General features: G+C 32.7%; 3 protein-coding genes and 1 long non-coding RNA gene across 4 annotated transcripts; 1 reads left to right on the top strand and 3 right to left on the bottom strand.

Moving 5' to 3' along the window:
- Positions 1-7,227: 7,227 nt before the first annotated feature.
- LOC136973617 (uncharacterized) lies at positions 7,228-8,129 on the bottom strand. The gene is made up of 3 exons (XR_010880518.1): positions 7,990-8,129; positions 7,568-7,635; positions 7,228-7,502 (listed from the first exon to the last, which is right to left on the bottom strand). It is a non-coding gene; the product is annotated as an uncharacterized lncRNA (long non-coding RNA).
- Positions 8,130-8,215: 86 nt separating this feature from the next.
- Positions 8,216-9,320, bottom strand: LOC136973614 (nuclear hormone receptor family member nhr-111-like). Its single transcript, XM_067268351.1, has 5 exons — positions 9,190-9,320; positions 8,899-9,123; positions 8,751-8,806; positions 8,544-8,669; positions 8,216-8,446 (listed from the first exon to the last, which is right to left on the bottom strand). The coding sequence occupies exons 1-5, from the start codon at positions 9,248-9,250 to the stop codon at positions 8,216-8,218; spliced, it is 699 nt and encodes a 232-aa protein (XP_067124452.1). The 5' UTR covers positions 9,251-9,320.
- Positions 9,321-11,469: 2,149 nt separating this feature from the next.
- LOC136973615 (uncharacterized) lies at positions 11,470-15,748 on the bottom strand. The gene is made up of 7 exons (XM_067268353.1): positions 15,696-15,748; positions 14,413-14,628; positions 14,291-14,340; positions 14,052-14,180; positions 12,439-12,676; positions 12,207-12,354; positions 11,470-11,569 (listed from the first exon to the last, which is right to left on the bottom strand). The coding sequence occupies exons 1-7, from the start codon at positions 15,709-15,711 to the stop codon at positions 11,470-11,472; spliced, it is 897 nt and encodes a 298-aa protein (XP_067124454.1). The 5' UTR covers positions 15,712-15,748.
- Positions 15,749-18,910: 3,162 nt separating this feature from the next.
- On the top strand, positions 18,911-19,576 carry LOC136973616 (zinc finger MYM-type protein 1-like). The gene has a single exon (XM_067268354.1). The coding sequence runs from the start codon at positions 18,911-18,913 to the stop codon at positions 19,574-19,576; it is 666 nt and encodes a 221-aa protein (XP_067124455.1).
- Positions 19,577-20,532: the final 956 nt, after the last annotated feature.

Raw genomic sequence — 20,532 nt, forward strand, 5'->3', positions numbered from 1 at the left:
ACAATGTTCGCAATTCTTTTACAGGTGGTCTTGCTGAATTAAAAAATTTAAGATATGGTATTTCCGATTGGTGTTTACTTGACCAATGAAATTGTGCCATTTCGTATTATTCAAGTTTTGCCAGAAACATGACAATGGTAACTGAAACAACCAAACTTTTTATATGGTATTTGCTTTAATGTTCGTTATAGTATAGTATTTGATTTATGTAAGTGCACTTTAAAAAAATTCTTCAAATTGTGTACAGTAGAGAAATAAAGAATTTTTAATTTAAAATGTGGTAGATTCGGCACTCGGTGTGATAAAGCATTACGCAAGATAACTTTTGTAGTCATATAAATCAAATAATACAACGTATTATAATTGAAAACTTAAAAGTACTTCTAATCTTAATCTTTCTGTTGTTATTTTTTTGCGCAAGCAACGCCGGACTCATCCGCTAGTAATTAATAATATAAAAGTTATTTTTTAAATTAAATCTCATAACAGCCGGTAAAGTTGCAAAACTCGTTGCCGGATTCTTTTGTAGTTTTTGTATTCGCATTATTTAAAATGTCTAAAGATACTTTCAATGTGTATCACATTACAATAGATAAATTCTGTTTGTACAAGGCAACGCGACATTACCGCTATCTGCCAAGGTGTTACAAATGTGAAGAAAACCTCGAAAACTCCACGAGACCAGTCGTTGCACAATCTGGCAATGAAGGTGGTAGAAATTCAAATTTTTTTACTTAACCGAAGGTGTTAATTTATTTTGCATTTCGACTGTTGCCCATAGTACTGAGAATACAGTTAAGTTTCCTCGAAATGCAAAGGGGTATCGAAGTTACGCGTCTGAATTCGACAGAAGTTGCAATAGGCACTCATAGCTCTGCATATGGCGCTTGGCTACATGTAGTTGTCTCGATTTGTGTGCGCCTTTGACAACGCTTAGAGTTTATCGCATGTTTGAATCGTACTTTATACAGATTTTCCTTATTACTGGTGGTTGTACTTTTGATGAATTAGGTATTGTCGTCTCGAAGAATTTTTTGAATAGCTGAGTAATTTTTATTCGACTTAAAGATCTTTTTGAAGTTTACCTAAGGTTTTAGTTTACCGTTAAGTATTTAAATTATGATAAACGTTGAAATTATTTAAAAGATTTAAAAAGGCAATGGGATCGTTCAAATTTCTAATTCTTTTTAATTTAAAACTCTAAAAAACTTTAGAATATAATCCAAGTAAAAAACTACTCTTTAAATCCTATTTCGAGTGAGTTAATTAGACAATAAATAACAAAAAGATGCTATACTTTCATGAACTTCTTAATTTAATTTCCCAAATGCATTTCGCAACGCCTCATCAGTGGGTAGTTGAGTGTTGGTAACCTCCGTTCCTTTTATGCTGGATGATATTTTCCCAGCATGCATCTATCTGCATACCGTCATTCAGGTTAATTAAATTTGCATATTCTTTTATACAGAAGTGTTCTGTGATTCGTCGTTTTAAACAATTTTCTTCTTTTATAAAGTATTTTTACATTATTTCTATCTATTTTACAAAAATTATTTTTATAATGTAGGTACCACGGCGATTCTTCTCTTTTTAATCTTATTGCTGCCTCGTGCTCTTTTAAACGTATTTCCAACTTCCTTCCGGTTTCTCCAACGTAAGACTTCGTTTGTGGACAAGTACAAGATAATTTATAAATTATACCTGCAACATCAAGTTTGTTTAACATATTTGTATCATCTTTGTTTATGACATTAACTATATTCAACAATTCTGTTTTTTTTGTTTTGCCACGATACATATAGAATAGTGTTTAAAAATTAATTTATATCTCTCATAAAGTTTATGTACATATGGAAATTCAACATATAAAGTATTATCAATATGATTCTTTACATTATATCTGTGATTTACAAAATGATTGTACCACTTACATAATAAATTCTTTGGATAATCATTCAATAAATATTTTTTTAAAAGTTGTTTTATTTCTTTATCTATGTCTTCTTGTAAGGATGTCCTATTCACTATTTTTCTGAGGTCCTTAATAAAGACGTTTTTCTTGGTTTCTACGGGACAATATGATTTATAGTCAACTGTCTTTTTTTGTATTACATAATTTTTCGTACTTACGGAACAACAATCGATTTTCCTTTCTCATTATAGTAACGTCCAAATAATTTAATTCCTGATTTTGTTCTTCCTCACTGGTGAACTTTAAGTTACTACTCAAACTGTTTGCATAGCCTTCAATATCTTGGGATGTAGTTATTCGTGAGTCATATATAATTAATATGTCATCAACGTAACGTGCGTAGTACTCTATACCTGGAGCCTGTGATATATTTTCATCAATCGGTATCATGCAGATATCAGCCAGTTTTGGTCCGACGACCGATCCCATAGAAATTCCATTTTTTGGCGATAAAAATCTGTATGAATTTTAAAATAATTATTTTTAAATATAAATTCAATAAAAATTAAAATATGCTCAGGTATATTATATCTATTTATGGTTTCTTTAATCATTTCTAGTGTTATCGATGGGTACAGGGATTTAATATCTAGGCTCATGAGACAATGACTTTTTTTAATTTTATCTTTAAGTAATTCATTAATTAATTCATCTGTATTTTTTATACTGTAAGGTGATCTATCGATTTTCTGCAAATAGATTTTCAAGTAGCATTCGAGATTATATAAAACTGTTTTTTTTAAATCCACCAATGGTCGACATATATTACCTGGTTTATGAGTCTTAATTCTTAGATTTAATTTTGGATATCGTATATCATTAAAGTCTAATATATTTTTTACCTGGCGACTTGAGACTTCCTGTTTATATTTCTTCATTAATTTTGTAAGATTTTTCTGTATTTCCTTTAACGGAATGACGGTATGCAGATAGATGCATGCTGGGAAAATATCATGCAGCATAAAAGGAACGGAGGTTACCAACACTCAACTACCCACTGATGAGGCGTCGAGAAATGCATTTGGGAAATAAAATTAAGAATTTCATGAAAGTATAGCATCTTTTCGTTATTTATTGTCTAATTAACTCACTCGAAATCGGATTTAAAAAGTAGTTTTTTACTTGGATTATATTCTAAAGTTTTTTAGAGTTTTAAATTAAAAAGAATTATGATAAACGTTTTGCGCCAATTTGCGCATTAAATTATTATTTCATGTTTAATAGAATGACATCCTCACTTTCTGGGAGAGCCTGATACGCTACAAATATCTAAAGAATTGGATGTTTGAGGCCACGATTGCATATGTTCTTTCGAGAAAGATGACATAGAAAATGGTGAAATTGTTTTAAACTGCATAAAGCAGAAAATTAGAAATGTTTGGCAAGATGTCAATAGCAAATACGAAAAAGTAGCGAGGCATCGATATCGCTTCTTCGATACTTATTTTTTGGCCTGGTAAAAAACATTACATTTTCTGACGATATAGTCAACGTTGTCACGAGTACGTCGAGACTAAATACTCCTAGAATTGGACCCACCATTGGCCAAGCGGTATTCGTTCCCCGAACACTGGGAGTTCGATCGTGGTATCGCGTATGGCTCGGACGGGCTGGCCACGTGGAGTTTTCCATTTTTTTCTCCACGTCTGTAAAGCCTAAGTAGGGGCTAGTTTTTATAAAAACACTTCCCGGAAGGTGTCCCACTAGGCAGATCGCCTAAGTGTTTCGTTGCCATAAATAAATAAACTCCCAGGATTGTACTTTCGATGCTTGTGGTGCTACGTTCAAATAACGAAACGTGCAACACTTCATGCATCAACTTGCCAAAAACTCGGCACGGCCACAGAAATTAAATTAAGGAAGCCTACGCAACGGAGACACAAGACCTTTACCTCCAACACTATGCACGGTATCCAATGCCCGCGAGCATTCACAAAATTTTATTTCACGAAAAGGACATTATTGAAGCTTGCATTTTCGCAATCGTGGCAACATTCAAAACAAGCTCAAGAGGCCAGAAACAAACGTAATACAGAGTTCATAGAACTATTCAGTAGGAAAATATTTAATATATAAATATGGACTTGCCGGTAAGATTTTTCATCCCACTTTCACATATAGCCAGTTCGTGAGCATCTCATTTAAATCAACAAAAAATGAATCTCAAAATATTAAATTTGTTAGAAAATGAGAAAAATTTATCAGAACAAAAAAGGGAGAATTCTATCGACTCATTAAATAAATGTCGTGCCATTAATGATATCGATTAAATCCTTTCGTACTCTGTTTCACAATGTGATTTTCCTGTTTCCTTTTCGCTGGCATACTTACTTTTCTAAAGTAATAAATAAAAAACATAAGATTTTATGAGGGTTAAACACAATACTAACTACAAATATTAATTACATATTATTTCTTATATAAATTTGTAACTTTTACATAGTATATCTACTGTAAAATTTTCTTAAATATATTAAATAATTCATAAAACTACTCAAATAAGTATTTTATTGGCAAAAAATACCTAAAATACTGACAACAATGCTTTATATTGAAAATTAAAATTGTTCTTCTTAGATTGCCAGATTTACACATTGTGAGTTGGCGAGGTGCAAACACCCGCCTAATTACTAGTGTTCGGTAGTTTCATCTACTCGGTTGCTGGTGGGCTATAATCGACGAAGACAAGTTATTGTAATTGCGTCCAAGACAAAAATTTATATTTAACTTTCAATAAGTTCGTGCGAATGAAAGTAATTAAACTGAGACAGATAACATACTGTCAGTGAAAACGTACTGTCGCGCAATTTTCATTATCCGATAAGCAAAAACAATTAAAATGAACCTCAGTACACTACTAGTGAGTAATAAAAGTTTACATTCTGGCACGATTAGAAAACGGTGAACATTTAACGATTTTAGTTAAAATCGGAGTGATTTCCAATGAAAATGTGATGGCAAACGTGTCTGTCATTTGAAACATTCTTCAATTTTAAAAGTCCCGAAAACACGGAATGTAATGTACTGGCCATCTGAAATAAAACAAAATTAATATTAATATTTAACCTAATTTTTATATAATATTGTAAGAGTTGATAAAAACTACAGACCTTTAGAGGAATCCGCTTATTAACACAGAAGAAACCTCCAATCGTAAGACACAACGGCACTTTTCCAAATCGTTTCATAAAATTCAATATCTAAAAAAAAAAAATTCGTATTTAACATTGAATTTATTAAATCCAACTTTTCATTTAATAAGATTAAGATCAGGATAAACTTTACTTTAAGCTTTCTGGTCAATTCCAAATCGCAAGATACGAATTGCCGAATGTCTTGAAATCCATTCTGCATCTGCGAAAGAAAAATAAATACACAGAGAAAGTAATAAATAATAATAGTTTAAGCATTATGAATAAATACCGTAAATGCGATGCAGCACCCGAAGCAGGCAGATATTATACAGATAAATGAAAAAAGAATCATCATAGCCAAAATCCACACTCTAAACAATCCCTGCATGTTCAGATACAAAAATACGTAATACAAAAAACTCGTTCCCCAAATTATTGCGAAATAAACAGCTAATGAAGTAAATCTGAATTCTGTATTCCACTGATTCATAAACAGCCACAGATCTTGATGATGGATCATCAAATCCTGTAATTTCGCATTCAGATTTCTGTCGCTTCTTCTTATTTCGCATAATTCACTCAAAAGTTCTTCCAACTCTTTATGAACAACAAACGTAATAAGAGCTACTAACAGCAAAACGTATGCTATTCCTCCTGTAATTAAAGTTGTCACAAATCCAATATCGACAGCACAAAAAAGTGCTTCGAGTCGAAACATTTGTCTTTTTTCCAACGCAAAATAGTAAACAACCAGAAGATTAACTTGAAAAATAATAACTAATAATATAACAATAAGAGAAACGAGAAAAAACACCATTCTCAGCAGAGCATTATTTTCAATAGTAATTTTTTGATAAAAATATCTGTTTCGGAGAATCTTAATCAGATGGACTTTTTTTTTATTGGCAGACGTCAGGCCGATTGAGTAAGTCATAAATAAGATTAACACTGCAATGTTCATTATTTGAGGATCACTCACGAATATCTCAAAGAATCCGTGACACAATGAGTATTTTCTTATTCCAGGTAAATTTTGCCATAACAAAATTATAGTATATTGCCATAAAATAACCTGAACAAACCGAACGTAGATCTTTCTTAATTTTTCAGTCCTAAGTACGTAAGTCGGTTGTTTGCAGGAACACATCTGAAAGGGGTCTAATCCGTAAATAAGGGCTGTTGTCCAACAGGGCCTCAGGAAACAATTCATGCAGCTTCCATCCTTCATATCTAAATTCATTTTGTGGAAAGTTTGTGGAAGTTTTTATCTTAAACGAATACTCTGTAAATTTATGTGAAAGTGAGCGTAAGTTTCATGCACATCTAACATATTATCTAATTATTTTCATCATTCAATTTTCTAGTGAATTTTTATCATCCAATTAGGTTACTTGCAACTAATTAAATTCCTAATTTTCATTATAATTAGAACCACTCTGAAGAAATATTTTAAAAGCTTAGTCAATAAACTTAAGTGTTGGCTGAACGAGAATGCTTTATCGTAAAGTCTTTTTTTTCATTATACTTAAGTAGGTAGAGAATGTTATGCTAATGGAAATAGCTCAAATTTTTTTTTATTATGGCGTTTTAGTTTTCTTATTATAGTAATGAATTTTTATTACTTGAATAACTTTAGTATTTTGAAGGTCATTGCTGAACGTCAGAAATTTATAATTTAATATCTGGATATTTTTATCATTTTCTTTTTTACGATTATTGTGACTTTCTCAGAATTTTAATCCAGATGTATCTCACGTATTACAGCATAATTGGTGTTAAATTTTGTTAGTATAATAGTTTTATTGAATATTACAAATTTAATATAGCGTTTGTATACTTTTAAGGTAATTATTAAATAAATTTTATTAATATTTATTAAAAAGACACTCCAACAATTCTTTTGTAAGTCTCTCTTAGTTTTCGTCGTTTCCCTTTTATTGTATTTTTCGTTTTCACCAATCAGCCTTTTGTCCGGATTCTACAGTGAATGGGAAATATCAATGGGTACTTTACTACGGGTTGATCGAGAGAACTGGATTGTGAAAGGTGTAAGGTAGTTGAATTTCCCAATAAGTGGCAAGAAAATGAATTAACAGTTAAGAAAGATGCTTTATTCGTCATAATTTTAAAATTACATTTCCTCATATTCAGATAATAGACCCGAAAGAAAATTCTAAAGACTAAAATAATACATTAATTGCAGCTGCATATATTTCATACCGAATTTTCTACACAGAATATCTTCAAATTTTCTTATTGTTAAACAGAATTTGTCAAATAGCTTCGGAAGTTACGAAAAACCAATTAACGTAAATGTAATGTTCATAACCATCGTCTACAATTTTGCATAAGCTGCACTTATAATGACCATTGTTTCACTATTCCGGATGATTAATCTAAAAAAAAATTTGTCAATAAATTAACGACAATTTATACTTTTATTAATGAAGAGTTCACTTACTTCATTTTAGAATATTAACGGTAGGTTCTGGTAACACGTCACAACACAATAATGGATAACGAAACAATCTGTTAAAGGCAAAAAGTAATAAATAATTAAGATGTTATGAAGTAAACGAAGTGGAAGATAACAAAAGAACACTCGGCACCCCCTTTGAGTGAGTGCTAAATCAAGATTAAAATGTATTCACTCTGCAATAATGGGATAAGGCAGAAAAACACAAAGTCATTCTGCATAGAGGGTGACTCACGAAAATATTCTCTACGAGAAACAAGCCTTAGTTAGGTGTTAAACACGCGAAGTAAACAAAACTCCATGTTGTCAATCTGATGCAGGCAATACGATCAATTATCAGTGTTTAGTGGTTTTACCAATCTGCCACTAGTGGGTCTTTACATTGTAAAACCGAAAAATATATTTACCTACTCGTTACAATTAAAGAGGGATCCTCAGAATAACTTAATGCAATGTAATTATGTTTTAAATAAAGCTTCATTTCGTCTTCTATCCAATCTATTCCTTCATTAATAGAATCGAACACTATTCCATCAGATCTCACACTAACATCTGTAAAAATTTTAAAAATATTCATAAAATTTTTTAAATAAAACTAACGATTTTATATTTTATATTTTTAAAATTACCATTTCATAAAGCCAATTTCAGCTTCATTAACATAAATTCTACGTCCGTAAGAATCTCTCTGCATTTTATCACAACCGATAGAATGGATAATGTTATTGCTCTGATGGAAGGAACAACACACGATGCAGGATCAAAGAAGCAATTATGCAACCATAACACGTCGTGAGCGGGCAAGGATCTTTCAATTATTTGTAATGCTGTTCCACGAATGCAACTCTTTCTTTTTATTAATTCCTGAAATCAATTGCTCGAAGTATAAGAACGTCTTCCTCTTTGCAACAGAAACAGCTAGGACTAAGCATAAGTTACTCACACAAAAATCAATATTTACTTTTTCTACGTCACTCAGGCTTTCGAAGTCCTCGGATAAGTGAAGCCATTGATAATAATGCTGCTCCATTAATAGCAGACACTCTTGAAACTGAGCAGCGTGCCAAGAGTAGCAGAGTCGACGTGGCTATTAGACACACAAATGCAATAAAAACTCTTTGCTATCAAATTTACTTAAGAAAACACTTAAAAATTTTAAAGGACATACCAAAGTTGGAATTTTTTCTAGTCTTCTACTTAATTTTTCTTTGTAATCATTGTCTACTACAGAGATATTTTATATAAATCTAACAGTTGTAGTATAAACTACGACTTTTGAATGTTAGAAAGTACAATATTTGGCATTAAATACTTACGTGTTACTTTCTTAGATTGCATTCCACGTGCATAGCATTTATTCATCCGACAGAAGTCACATGTTCTGATGTCTGCTCGTTTGATTTCGCACGTTCCTTTACTGGGACATAAAGGATAAAACGAATGTCTCACAATTGTCTCGAAGAAACTGTTACACGGATGACAAACAGCAAGCCCAAATTTATTTCCTAACAACTTGACTTCGTGACAAATTGGGCAAATAGCTATTGTTAAAAGTAATTAAATATTAAAGACTTTAACATTACTTCTTAACATCAAAACGTACATACCGAATCTATTGTTCTGAGTTAATTCGCAATAAGAGCCTTTACGGCTTTCACACTCCGCCATCTGAAAATTATCTCTAAAGCACAATACTTCGAAGCATTTCTAAGTATTTTTCTAAAAGAAATATAAAATTATTGCCATTAAATTGATTAAATACGGAAGATTCAATGAGGGTACTTCACAGAGCAATAGGCACTAATGAGATTATAATTTAATTATTTTATGTCAAATCGTTTAATTTAATTTAATAGTATTATATATTCCTATTTTAAAATAAAAATAAATTTATTTTAGATAATTTTCTTTGTAATTTTCTTCATAAATTTGCATAAATATACGTTTCAAATGACGCTCTTCAGATTTCTTCATTGAATTAAATTTATATAAAGCTATAAAATATAAATGTTTTAAATAAAAAATTTATTTATTTAAAAAAATAATAACAATATTACTCACTTTCTAGAAAACAGTTGGATTACAGGATATTCCGAATTATCCGATTCCGGATTGACGAACTTCAAGTGTATGGTAATAAATTAATTTTGAATTCACGCTAATGTTGGACATATTAAATATGCTAGCTGCACGGATTCAACTCTTCTAACAGTACATTTTCAGCTTTAACAATAAATATCAGCATTGTACCTGCTGAAGTACTTCTACTGGCACTTCAGCACAGATATTGTCACTTTGATTACATTATATCTCGAAAGCAAAGTCATGGACCTCAATTTTTATTAATGATTTGGATTCCTCGTGGTAATTAATGGAAAATGGCAAAGTTTAATCAAAATTGACCAGTCAGATTTCGAGAACGAGAATTCTGTAAGAGATTCCGCCTCAAATATAATTCAACCAATTTCTAGATCTTCAATTGACTGCATATTCGACAATATGGAAAATTAATGTCCAAAATCACTAACATACACTACTTACGTTGACGTGGAGATAAAGCAATATCTTTAGTGATTAAGGGGAACTCATTCCCTCTTCAGCTATTCCTACAATACATGCAATAATTTACCATTATACGTCATACTCCCAATATACAAGAATTAAAATACAAGTTATAGTGTTTGAAAGTTTTATATGCTGCAATAAGTTTTAATAAAACAGCAGAACGGGTTAAATTAGAATACGTTCTATTTCTGTTTAACCCATACTCCGTTTCAAAATCAGAACTTTAAATCACATGAAATTGTTTAATTTTTTTAATATTTTGTTTTCTTGTTTTGCCAGTTAGTACAACGGTCTTCTTTTTACTGACAGTTGCGGGTCACTTTCAAAACTAACTTTAATTAATGGTTAATGTGAAGAATTATTATAAAATGCAACACTGAGGCGAGAATCGGAACTCAGTGTTGCATTTTATAATAATTCTTCACATTAACCATTGATTCCGAGGATCAAACAGTCTCTAATACATAAGAGAATAATATGCAATACTCTTGATAATGTAACACGAATTAAAATTTTTCATTTTTTAAGCACAGTACAGTACTATTTGTATATCAGAAAATACTGTTGTTGGTTTTGTGGTTTCTTGTGTTTACTAGATTTACATATGATGATAAAATAAAAAAAGCTCATGTTTCATTTGTAAACTGTTTATTATTTCATTACATTGAAGTTGTAGATCCTATCAAACATTTTTCTACAGGATGCATGTATTATACTTTTTTGCACAGATTTTAGAATGTATCAACTGTGCAAAAAGAGGGATAGATGTACTTGATGTTCACACCAAGTAAAATGCTGTTTTATTTTGTCGATATTCTACACCATAAGAAATGTGAGCATTATTGTCCACTCATGGCTGGGCTACAAAAAAAGCGCGGGTCGTGGTCTGGTATGCCCTAAGAAATGTAATCAGGAAACTTGATTTCTTTTGCTTCTTCCGTGGCCGTGCTCTCTTCCAGAAAAATGATAAGAGCCCCTTCTTGAATATCTGGATTGAGTTATCGGTTTCCAACAATACTGGGAAAATTTTTAAAGCCAGTTTCCCACGGAAAGCCGGAAGCTACTAGCCCGTTGCCGAGGTGCAAACCCGCGACCAACCACCAGTTTTCAGTGTTGTTATCCACTTTGTCACTGGTAGTTGATCGCTGTAATGTTTTCGGTAAATCCGAAAGTAGAACCAAATGCAGAATTAAAATTATCAATACATAAAACAAATTGTATAAATTATATTTTATTTACATCGAAATATATATACAATTCAATTTAAAAGCATGCACGACAGTTTTATGTCAATTGTAAAATGTTATAAAAAATTAAAACTTTTAACGTAAAGTTGTGTCTGCACTTTTTTCTTGATTGTTGCAGATGAAGTGAAAAGGTGGAGTTTCTCGATTTATGTGATCTGCAAATTTTCTATTCACGCTAAGAAAAAAAGTATAATTTTCATATTAGAATTTTAATTTATGTAAACAATTTATTTTAATGTAGAATTCAATTAAAGTAACAAATAAGAAAGTCATAATCAATGGGTGCTTGTAGTCAGTAAGCGCACCTCTCGCTTTGTACGCACTAAATTACTCAACTTCATATTCCTCTTTCCTTTACAAAATGGCAGAGAAAAAACAAAAATCAATATGTAATTCCGTGAGAAGTATCTTCACACATTCTACTGCAAATACACACGACTTTCTTTATCTCCCACCCCTTCGACCTTTACTCACCAAAATTTAATACCATCAATCACCCTAATAAGTACACCTCCCAGCAAAATTGCAGAAATTTTCGACAAAAATGCGGGAGTTAAGCTTCAAAGAAGGAAAACAAAATCGTGTGTCCATACACAAACACTGACATTCATACATACATAAAAAATCCCGAATTTATTTGCATTTCGAAGTTGCATACTTTCCCTCTGTTATATATAACAACCAGGAATGTAATAACTAGGTGAAAATCGTCGATAATTTCTGAATTATACGAGCAGTTCTTTGAAGCTTCCACACGAAATCAGGTGTAGGAAATTGAATTTTGCATGTAAGAAACATAGAAAAGTACTCACTAAAGTCTGCTGTAATGACGAAATCTAATTTCTTCCGCAATATTTCCCAACTCATATTCAAAATCAGAAAGAAGTTTCTCCAAACGGCGACTTGTCTTAACAATATATGAAGAAAACAGATCAAAGGAACTTATCCATAAATTTGTATCTGAAATTAAATTAAATGATAACTTTGTATACAAGCAAGGAATATTGTATACTTTACAATGTAAATTGTGTTGAATGTACTCACAGTCATCAAATATTAAAATGAATTTAATAAGATAAAAGTCAATAGAATTATGGATATGATTTTTCAAGGCTCTTATAAAATTCAAGATTTCACGTCCAAAATCTCTTACAAATTCACTTCGCGAAACGTGAGGATCAATGAAACACTTTTCTAGTCTTAAAACGTCGTGAGTGTAGTAGCATTTTTCAACAAGTTCCATGATAATGCCTCTCTTCATGCATACGCGCCGTAAAAAACCCTAAAAATATAAAATTGGGCAAAAATTATTAGCTGAAACGAAACAAAATATGTTGAATAAATCACTAGGCCATACTAATTGCCTAATAATTTATTCAATGCTTCACAGTGAAATTCTGATGAAAGACTATGCAAACATGAGTTATCACAGCTAGAGATCAAGTCATTTACGTTATGAGCCGGTGCCTGAATTGGTACTCCACGACTTTACACTCTCCACAGACGTGTCTGGCCCACGATGTAACTTGATAGCGTAGGCGAGAAAAGAAAATGATGTCTCAAAATAGTAGATTATGAATAGTATTTGAAATAATTACTGCATTTTTGTGACGATTATCCGCGGATTATGTGTAGCTGGAAGGCACTCAAGAGTATGTTATGGATGTTACCTAGAATAATTACGTACTGCAAAGGGTGAAAGGATGGCTATAGTGAATTGAAAAACCCCTAATAGTGTTCGAGGAGCAGTCTGTCCGTATATAGTGTACCCTGTGTTTCATACCACCCAGCTGCCCCACCAGGCCCTGACCACACCGTAATGGGTTTGTTAAAAAAAGCCCTCTTAATGTCCACGGGTCAGAGTTTAAAAAATATGTACAAGAAGAAAATTATATAATATTACCATGACTATTCCTGAATATTTTCATGATCCTGTATCAAAAATTAAAATCCAATGATTAAAATGATTTAAAAAATCAAAATTTTTGAATTTTAATGTTAAATATCCTTAAAGTTATCGAAATTATCAAAATTTTATGTTACAGTACAACCCTTCCATACTTTTAGTCCATTCACTAGAATAGAGACAGGTAGTTGCATTTATTTGATTTCATAAGCCTTGAAGCCAGCATGAAAATTGAATAAATACGCATTTTGATCTAAGGAACGTCGACACTGCTGTGCTGTTAACGTGTGCAATCACTGCTGCAGGGTTTATTAAACTCTTTCCGCCCTGTGGGCACTAAGGCGGCCTGTTATAGCAATCCCGTTATCGGTTCGGCCAGGCCCACAATGGGTGGCTGGGTGGTAGAGGATGGGGCCCGACATATTTGGAATGATCACTTCCGAAAAATTCCTGGAAATTTATCGATCCGTCCGGATACGAACCCAGGTCCCCCAGAGCGGTAGGCTGGCACCTTGACCGCTCGGCCATTCGGCCGCCTGCTGCAGTGGTAACAGGGCAGTACTCTTTTGAAATCACAATGGGGTCACACTGACTTTTTGCACACGATGGAAAACTACGTAAAGGACGACTTGCTAGTAAAAGTCCGGCATCATAAGTTATGTTCACATTATCTTGAAGCATCCTGTATTTTTTGTATTAATTTCTTTAACATTTAATACAAAAAACAACGAATTTATTATGTCAACCTTACCTTATCACAATTTGGTAATATTTTAAAAGCATTTATAAAACTTATATTTCTCGCAAACGAAACAAATAGATGTGGGAAATATTCAAACAAATTTTTCTCGTCCAATAATTTACAGAATTTTGTTTTTTTCTAAAAAGAAAAGTATAAAATTTTAATAAAAATTTAATATAAACATAAAAATATGCTTAATGGAACACGTAAAACAATGTTTCTAAGTGAAAAATTTAAATACAGCTTACACGAGTTTTTCCTAATCTATACAAGCGAATATTATTATATATTTCGAGTCCTATAAATAAAATATACCGTTAAGCATTGTATACATTACGTAAAAGTTTTACTTAAGAGATATTGTACTTACTATAGATACAATCCGATTTCATTCCAACATTGTAACATTTATTTAATCTACACGCTGCACAGCTATTTTCTTCTAGTATAAGACACATGGCATTCTCTCTGCAACGTGGTAGCTTCAAGTAATATACATTTTCGTAAAAGAAATCAGAGCAGTCTAAGCATGTACATGGTCCATATGCATTCGTTATCGCTATTCTAAGCGAGCACACCGTACAAGCTGTGGCCAAGTAAGTGAAGTTAGTACTGTAATTATTAAAAGTGTGTACAATATACTCAAAACAATTACTTACCTTTGAATTTATTAACGTCCTTCGTGATTCTGTAATACAAGAAGATATTTATATGAAATTTTATAGAGATAAGATTAAAAACAAAAGTTATTTTTATGAAAAATTACACGAGAATGCGTTAAAATTCTCAGAAAATGAGGCCACAAAGTAAAAATATTAAAGGGATAACTTTATTTAGGACTTAAACCAGAGCCTTACCGCTTAGGGCCTCTCGTTATGAGACTATAACTTAAGGCCTCATATATCATTATTTGGTGGAAGAAAAGGTTTGGCTTATGTTATTGCTTAAGCATAAAAGTCTGTTAGATTTACCTCAGGTAGCCAAAATGGCGGCTCGTCTCCGATTCCAACAAACAAAAGAAAAGAAACAGTGGGGACACACCTTCTAACCTAACCTTACCTATTCTAACAAATTACTATAATTATTACCAACCAAATTATTAGAATAAGTTAGGTTAGGTTAGGTTAGGTTAGAAGGTGTGTGCCCACTGTTTCTTTTCTTTTGTTTGCTGGAATCAGAGACGAGCCGCCATTTTGGCTACCTAAAGTAAATCTAACCTAAAAGTCTAAGTCGAGTGTAAAACATAATAATATATTGAGAAGTGTATCAATTGTACTGAAGAGGAAATAACGTTACAGTGAAAAAGTTGTACAATCGATACAAAATTAACTATTAATAATTTATTCACAGTATTTTTTCACAAAAATACCTAAGAGATGTACACCGAAATAACGTATGTACCCTCACACATAAAACACGGCTGTAAATCACTTAGTTTACAGAAATTGCAGCAATTTTCTGCAATAAAATTTTGAGAAAATTATAATAAAAATACATTAATGGTACGTAGAAGGAAATGGTATTTCGTTTAGTCGAGAAGGTTGGTTGGACCGACGAAAATTAATGTGAATCTCGAACAAATATACTTGCTAAATTTGAAATTATAGAATTAAATTTTTTAAAAATAAATAAAAATTTTCAAGTAAAACTTACATATTAACATGTGCATTTGGTATTGCCATGATGCGGATTTTCGTATGATAAAATGGCAGTCGTTGCAACTACTGCTTCGAAGTAATTTGCATAACTTTGCGATTGAAACGGCGACAATTTTCTTATCAAATATTATGTGAAATATCGAAACAGTTCTTAATATAAATATTTATAAGTCTAAATATCTCTGAAAATTTTAATTTAAGATATAAAAATAACAGATTTGACTTAAAAATTATATAAATAATTTTATAAAGTACGTTTATTATTCTTCGAAATGGCATTTTGTAGCCATTCTGGTGTGTTTATTAAGGAAGTTTATAGCAAAAAATAGAACAAAACGTAAATAAATGAAAAAGAAAATAATATAGAGGAAGCAATAAAAGATTCTATGGTACCGAAGGTTGCTTACATTGTAACATTGCTGTGCAGGAAGTTATTTGTTTCTTGTGACAAATATTCCTTATCGCTGCACAACCTTCTTAGGGGGCGGCATTTTTTCACAATAAATAATAATAATATCTTGTAAAAATTGAACCATTTCATTTCATATTTTTGTCGCACTTACGATTCGCACCGATTGAAATGAGCACGGCATTTTTCATTACTTATTCTGTGACGAAACTGCGGAATCCCTTTCCTTAAATGAATGTATAATAATGACATCTTGCTCATTGTAGCGACTGGCAACACGTCTGTATTGACTTGTAGGGATTCCCCGTATTTTATTTTGTGCTTAGATTGTTTATGACTTATATTAAGCGAGAATGACTTCTATCGTATAAAGAATAGTGTTCAATATTGTATAATAACACCTGCAAATTAGATTACCGTATGGATAAGTCCCTTCAGGGAAGTCCGTGAGTGATGCTTTGACAATTCAAAGAAAGTTTCCTTGATGGATCGTCAGTGGTCCAATTAACTTAATCGTATACATGTATGCGCTTTCCAAACTGTGATTTTAGTGCTCATAAGTACGTGTAGTGATTGTTAAATTATTCAACTTTGTTGAAAAATTGTATTGTTCGTGTACGTATACATTCGACTATGTGAGTATTAAATATTTTATTTACGTTTATTAATTATATAATTGTATGTTTGACTATGAGCTACGTTCTTCAAGCTTTAATTTATTAAAATAAAAAAAATCAGAACAAGTAACACGTTCAGATTCGTGTTCTTTAACATCAAAAGAAGAGACAAGACGGCTTTCCCAGGAATGGTTTTACCGCACATTAAATAACTAACGGCGAAAAAGTTTTACGTACTTGGATAGCTTATTTTCCTTCCAAAGATTCATTATTTTGCTTTTGCTGTCGTTTATTTGAGAACGTAAACACACCGAATGGATCAAAGTTTTGCTCATCTGATGGATTTAATACTTGGTGGAAATTAAATCCTAAGTGTGGGCTTCGGGGCCGTTACGATTTCTCGAAATGATTTTAGAACATTCCACACCTGCCACCAGTTGTGAGGTACCTAACGGGGGGTATTCGAACTATCCCATCCCTGCCACCAGTTGTGGGGTTCGGGGCCATTAAGATTTATATTACGCACGTTTTAGGTAGGGTCCTGCAACTAGGTGTGTTTTACCGGACACACCGCCGATTGAGACGAAATAAATGATTAAGGCCTGAAAGTAAGAGTCACTCCGAAGTCCAGGAATGAGCCTCTCGGGAGGAAGAATGCAGAGTCAGATATAATCAATTAAAGGGAATTTGTTAGCAAAAAAAAAAATGAAAGTTTAGAACATAGTTATCAAATCCGATTTTTGGAAATTTGCCTATTTTTTAATCTTATACAACGAAAGGGGTACCTAACGGGGGTAGTCGAACTACGCGACTCACAACATACCACGTAAATAAGATATCTTCTCTTGTCTGTCTCTCTGGTTTTCTTCTGTCTTCGTTCTGTGTGAACGCCTCTGGTCTACTCTCTTCTGTTTTGTCTCTGGAGTTTCGTCTCCTGTTTTTTAAAATCTCTTCATCGGGCTGGAGCTCTCCTTTTAAATACTTCCAGCCCGAGAATGTTCGTTATCCAATGATGATTTATTGGCGGTGTCGTCATCGTAGCTGAGATGATTGTTTTATTTTCTTATTTGGTAATGACTTCGAACTCTAGTAGAGTCATCATCGAGTTGATGTGACTAATCCTTGTTTTGTGACAGTTCTTATCATTATTCATTGATTGGTTTGACTAAGTTTTTCGTTTAATATGTAAACATTGTAGAAGTCCGAAAGGGGTGAAGTACGATGTTTCCCATTTTTATGTTTTTAATCCTTTATAAATTAGTTTAGTTACTTAATTGCTTCTTCCTCTTTCCCTTGGCATATTGTGAGATTTGGATAATAAACCGTTTTATTCTAATTCGTTTATTTAAATCATTTTAAGTTGATATTAATATTTGGAAAAAGGGGAGTCCCTAGATCGGTGAAATAGGCGAATTTCCTCTGTAACAACTTCGGTTGTTGTTACAGTTACAGATACAGTTGAAGTTCTAACAAAGTTCACGCGATTACATAATTAGCAAAAATAAAAGTTAAAATAAGTGAATTAAGCAAAAATTATTACAAATGTCGTAAATAGTACAGTAGAGAACCGAAAATCGGAATCAATTGGGGACTGGGGTTGTTCAGATTAGTGATTTGTTCCGATTACCGATTATGTACGAATAAATATATTAACCTGTCCGATGTTCAAATTTTTCTCCGTTGCGTGTCGCTTCGTGTTGAATTTTCGTCGATTTTAAGCCTAACGAAAAGTTTTATAATAATAATCGAGGCTTCGTATCGTTAAAAATTATTTCTGCATTTTGTACAAACAAAATAAATATATCGAAGAATATAAAAACATGAAAAATTATACTTTAGAAGTAAATTTAGTATCAAAAACGTTCGATTCGGCACGACACAGTCCGACTGAAAATCGTTCCGATTACCGGCGATTCCGATTACCGGGGTTCCGATTAACGAGTCTCTACTGTAGTTCACAAATGCTAACATCGAGGTTTTTTTTTGGACGGGGGAAATGGTGGTCTACACATAAGGTTTCAAGTCACGAATCAAGTGCACTACACAACCAAAATTATTGCAAATGAAAAAAGTTGAAAACCAGACTTAAAAAAGGACCGACTATTGACAAGAGAGAGCAAAACTTAGTGGCAGGGGAAAAAAAAAAAAAAAAAAAAAAAAATATGGCAAGAAATTCTTATCAGAATGTTTGATATACATTTCCTTGCCAAACAAAATTTGGCTTTACGTGGCCATACAGAAAACGACACCAGTACTAATACAGGAAACTTTTCTGAATTGGTGCATTTAATTGCAAAGTACGATCCTGTATTTCGTGAACATTTTGAAAGATCTAAAATGTGTGGCAAAATTTCAATCACGTATATGTCACCAGAAATCCAAAACGAATTTATTTCAATTTTGGGAAATAAAGTTCTCCAACGTATCATTGGACAAATAAAAAAAGCCAAGTATTATTCGATTATATTCGACAGCACTCCAGACATTTCTCATAAGGGCCAAACGAACCAGATATTAAGATACGTAGTGATTGAAAATCAGGAAGTACAAGTAGTGGAATCTTTTATAGATTTCACTGAAACAAAAGATAAAACTGCTGGAGGAATTTCAAAGATGATTTTGAGCAAGCTTGAAGCTGATGGCCTCGATATAAGCAACTGTAGAGGCCAAGCATATAATAATGCTGCTGTTATGACTGGAAGGCATTCAGGAGTTCAGCAAAAAATCAAAGAAATAAATCCCAAAGTTGAATTCGTTCCTTGCTCAAATCATTCGTTAAACCTGGTTTGTTTACACGCTGCCTCAGTTGAGGCGAGTTCAGTAACTTCTTTCGGCACATTAGAACGTTAGAACTACTCATTTTTTTCCATGTCCACACATCGTTGGGAAGTTTTGATAGCAGCGACAGACAAAAGTTGAAAAACGGTTTAAGATACGCGATAGAGTGCAAGAGGCGATGCCGTAAAAATGACATTCTATAATTACAAAGACATTCTCGTCTCTTTGGAAAAACTGACAGAAACAGGTGAAAGCTTAAACACAAGAACGAATGCAGGAACTTTGCTAGTTACGATGCAGTCATTTTCTTTTCTTTGTTTCTTGGGCCTCTGGCAACCGGTGCTACATGAAGTTAATGATGCATAAAAATATTTACAAACAAAGGGACTTGACATAAGATTGTGAGCTCAGAAAGTAAATGCTTTGCAGATGGTACTGATAGAAAAACGAGAGGAATGGGCAGATGGCGCTGTAAGTTATGCAAAAAATATGTGTGATGAACTTGGCATTTCCATGGAACCTCAGAGGTGCATAACGAGAAGGCATATTTCTGATGACAGAACCAGAGATGCCAACTTGTCTTCTGAAAATGAGTTGAAAGGGAAGCTGTTTTTTCCGTTAAATAGAATAATTGTAGAAATTCGTGAGGGTTTTCAGCAGCTACAGAATTTGGCGGATAAGTTTGCTTATCTAATACCGGATACATTACTAGATACGGACGATACTAAATGTAATGTAGACTACGTATCTGCCGAAATTGACGAGCAGGACTTGAAGCTGGAACGACTACGACTACGGACTTTTATTGCTGCCACAGGCAACGAAAATAAATTAATATTAATAGGTGGTTGTCTCTTTAATCCGAAAACATTCGGTAGACTAACTTACAGCTAAACAGGCTTAAAACATTTTTATTGGTTCTTCATCAAATGCATTTCGGACCAGTTTTATGAGTCCTGGTCCCTCATCAGTGCTACAGGAAACCAAAGGTTTTTTATTAACATGGGTGACGCGAGTACGTACATAAT

Source organism: Centruroides vittatus, unplaced genomic scaffold, assembly GCF_030686945.1.
Source record: "Centruroides vittatus isolate TY-2023 unplaced genomic scaffold, ASM3068694v2 contig_3249, whole genome shotgun sequence".
In the NCBI taxonomy this organism is placed as follows: Eukaryota; Metazoa; Arthropoda; class Arachnida; order Scorpiones; family Buthidae; genus Centruroides; species Centruroides vittatus.